The sequence below is a fragment of the Triticum dicoccoides genome, chromosome 7A (assembly GCF_002162155.2).
Source record: "Triticum dicoccoides isolate Atlit2015 ecotype Zavitan chromosome 7A, WEW_v2.0, whole genome shotgun sequence".
NCBI lineage: Eukaryota > Viridiplantae > Streptophyta > Magnoliopsida > Poales > Poaceae > Triticum > Triticum dicoccoides.
In genome coordinates, this window is record NC_041392.1 from 567642153 (window position 1) to 567645673 (window position 3521).

The window sequence follows — 3521 nt, forward strand, 5'->3', positions numbered from 1 at the left end:
GAGCGATTCAAAAAATATGACTGTATATGTCGTGAATAAAAAGACAAATAGTTCAATATATATTTATGCCGCGGTGAGCTGAAAAGTTTTTCTTTTGCCGAAGACTCATAAATGCATATTTTCATAATCCCTCCATTATATCATCTTAGACATTAGAGTGATTCTCCACTGTTTATTTCATATTTTTTTGATAACTTTTAAACCGTCAAAAGCTTAGCGAGACTTAATAGATTCTGTGGTAAGATATGATAGATGCAAGTTTTACTTGTATATAGAAAGAGAATCACCTCAAAAACATTTGAGACAACATACATATATCCAATGATCACCACTAAGCTACCACAAAATCCAATTCGCCCTAAGCTAGCAATAGCCCCCTACTACACGCAGGTGTCCATTCATCTATCTATCCGATCTAAAGCTGCCACTGATTAATGAGTATTTCTAGATGCAGTAACTAGTCGTAGAAGCTAAGCTCTGGCGTATGAACCTCGTCCATGAGCCCACCATTCCTTGGAATGTTTCAGATTCCCCTCGCGCTTTAGCCCACCCAAATCATCCTCGTCACAGTCCAGGAGATAAAAGACAACGCCACCCTCGCCACCACCTTTCCCCTTCCCCCTCTACATAGTTAGAGAGAGAGAGAGGGGTTGTGAGGAGAGAGAAAGCAGTACTACTGGTGCCGAGCAAAATACCTACTCTCCCTCCCTCTCTCATCTGTGAGTTTGCACAGTGCATCTAGTAGGCTATGGCTGACATTATTTGTAGTAGCGTAGCTGGTTGCTGGTGATGGTGCTCCTGGGTTCTCCCCTCTCACTCACTCGCACAAGCTAGCTAGCAGCAGCAGCATACTTGTGTATTTTTGGCAGATGATGTCCTGTCAAGGAAGCTGCGAGCCCAGATGCTGCTGGACGTGCGCCCTCATCGTCCCTATTAAACCCCCCCAGAGATGCGCGCCCTCATGCTCCGTCTCCGTCTCCGTCTTCTCCTCCACCTCCGGCCGCTCACGACGCTCCTAGTCCCAGGGCGCCGCGAGCGAAGAAGAAGACATGATCGGCTCACTCCACTCTTCCTCGTCCTCCGACACCGACAACAACAACAGCAACGCCGACCTCAGGAACAGCAGCGGCGAGGGCGAGCGCGACGCTGCCTTGCTGGGCGGCGGCGGGCGTGCGCTCGCGGCGGCCCCGTCCACGCGGGACCTCGTGCTGGCCTGCGCCGACCTGCTGCAGCGCGGGGACCTCGCCGCCGCGCGCCGAGCTGCCGAGATCCTCCTCTCCGCGGCGTCCCCGCGCGGCGACGCCACCGACCGCCTCGCGTACCACTTCGCGCGCGCGCTCGTGCTCCGCGTGGACTCCAAGGCCGGGCTGCCGTTCTCCCCGCGGCCACCTGCTGGGACAGCGCCGGCACCGTCCGGGGCGTACCTGGCGTTCAACCAGATCGCGCCGTTCCTGCGGTTCGCCCACCTGACGGCCAACCAGGCCATCCTCGAGGCAGTGGAGGGTTCGCGCCGCGTCCACATCCTCGATCTCGACGCGGCGCACGGCGTGCAGTGGCCGCCACTCCTCCAGGCGATCGCCGAACGAGCCGACCCGGCGCTCGGCCCGCCCGAGGTCCGCATCACCGGCGCTGGCGCCGACCGCGACACACTCCTTCGTACAGGCAACCGGCTACGCGCTTTCGCCCGCTCGATCCACCTCCCTTTCCACTTCACCCCGCTCCTCCTCTCCTGCGCCGCCAGCACGCACCACGTCGCCGGCACGAGCACCACCCCAAGCACCGCTGTCTCGAGCCTGGAGCTACATCCCGACGAGACGCTGGCCGTGAACTGCGTGCTGTTCTTGCACAAGCTCGGCGGGCAGGACGAGCTCGCAGCGTTCCTGAAGTGGGTGAAGGCCATGGCCCCCGCCGTGGTGACCGTTGCCGAAAGGGAGGCGAGCGGAGGAGGGATCGACCCCATCGACGAGCTCCCGCGCCGTGTTGGCGTGGCCATGGATCACTATTCGGCGGTGTTCGAGGCGCTTGAGGCGACGGTGCCGCCGGGGAGCCGGGAGAGGCTGGCGGTGGAGCAGGAGGTCCTCGGCAGGGAGATCGAGGCCGCGGTGGGGGGCGCAGGCGGGAGGTGGTGGCGCGGGCTCGAGCGGTGGGCTACCGCCGCACGCGGCACTGGGTTCGCCGCGCGGCCGCTCAGCGCGTTCGCCGTTTCGCAGGCACGGCTACTGCTGCGGCTGCACTACCCGTCGGAGGGATACCTGGTGCAGGAGTCCCGCGGCGCGTGCTTCCTCGGGTGGCAGACGCGGCCGCTGCTGTCAGTGTCGGCGTGGCAGTAGGTGCCTTTGGCGCGCGCGCCTTCTACTCTGTGCATGCATGCATACCGGCGACTACGAACAGTCGACGACGGTGACCTAGGGTTTGCTTGCTCACTGCCTTCTATATAGAGCTTATATATATGAACATGATCTGCACTGGTGCAATAATATTGTCTGCTTAATTAGTAAGATTTCATGGTGATTTTGGTTGGAGGAGGAGCTAGTTGGATTAAATGTGCCAAGAGGAAGAAACCCTAACCCTAGCTAGCTATCAGCATGATGTTAATTTTTCATTGGCTGCCCGGTTGGTTGGTTATTTACTGTTGATTTAAGATCGGAAAGCTTAGAAATGCACGGGGATCGCATTGGATTAGAGGTGTCAAAACTTGTGAGGCTGCTACAACGTAAAAGTACCAATTTCATCTATTTTTCCTCTTTCTAGGTTGTTCATTTCTTGCTTAGTTCGTGTTGGAGTAAAGCTTTAGGGAGATTATGATTGTTGGACCTAATGCACCAGTATATATTTGTTAATTTGGATTTTGCGGATTTGTTGCTATTGCTTCTGTTCACCACACATTACCATGTTATTTAAGTGAGATGTGTGATCTTGCAAAATGGATCCATGCACCATGAACTTTTTTGCGACCACCAATTATTTTATTCTATGAAAAGGAAAACTTTATTCATTTGTATAGTTAATTTCTTGGGCGTGGAGATCAGGAGGAGGATCTTGTAGCTCTATAGCTCACTTGCACGGCCTCATTCTATATATAATCTTACATTTGACTTGAATGTTGGTGCTTGATGCCGTTGTTTGTATTTATAACTAATCATGCGTGCTTTGCCCAGCACTAACCATAAACTAGTGTCCGTTATTTTTGTTATGTTGTTTATGTGGTAGTAATGATCACTCCTGTGGTGTGTTGCAACTTGCAACAGTCTAATAAATTATATATGTAGGCAGTTTTTTTATAAGATGCCAACAAACCTAGTGTTTTTTCTAATATGCCGTAGCAAAAATAAGATGTTGTGTCTCCTCTCCTGCCCAGGGAGAAGGGGGCTTGTGTTCTTGTTTTCTGTGTCTCATGCTCCATATATTGTGGTAAGCTGTCTTTAGGAAGGCATGGCATGATCCCATGCATCAATGCCACCCTAATCCCTGCCCCCTGTCCCCTCAAACAAAATCATGGGATTTCTCAAAACCAGGCCACC

The 3521-nt window shown here is 53.6% G+C and overlaps 1 protein-coding gene across 1 annotated transcript; it reads left to right on the forward strand.

Annotated features, from left to right (window-relative positions):
- Positions 1–671: 671 nt before the first annotated feature.
- On the forward strand, positions 672–2850 carry LOC119328483 (protein MONOCULM 1-like). The gene has a single exon (XM_037601462.1). The coding sequence runs from the start codon at positions 1050–1052 to the stop codon at positions 2328–2330; it is 1281 nt and encodes a 426-aa protein (XP_037457359.1). The 5' UTR covers positions 672–1049; the 3' UTR covers positions 2331–2850.
- Positions 2851–3521: the final 671 nt, after the last annotated feature.

Bases quoted from the DNA above. Each gene is read 5' to 3' on its own strand.
- LOC119328483 (XM_037601462.1), top strand. From the start codon at position 1,050: ATGATCGGCTCACTCCACTCTTCCTCGTCCTCCGACACCGACAACAAC.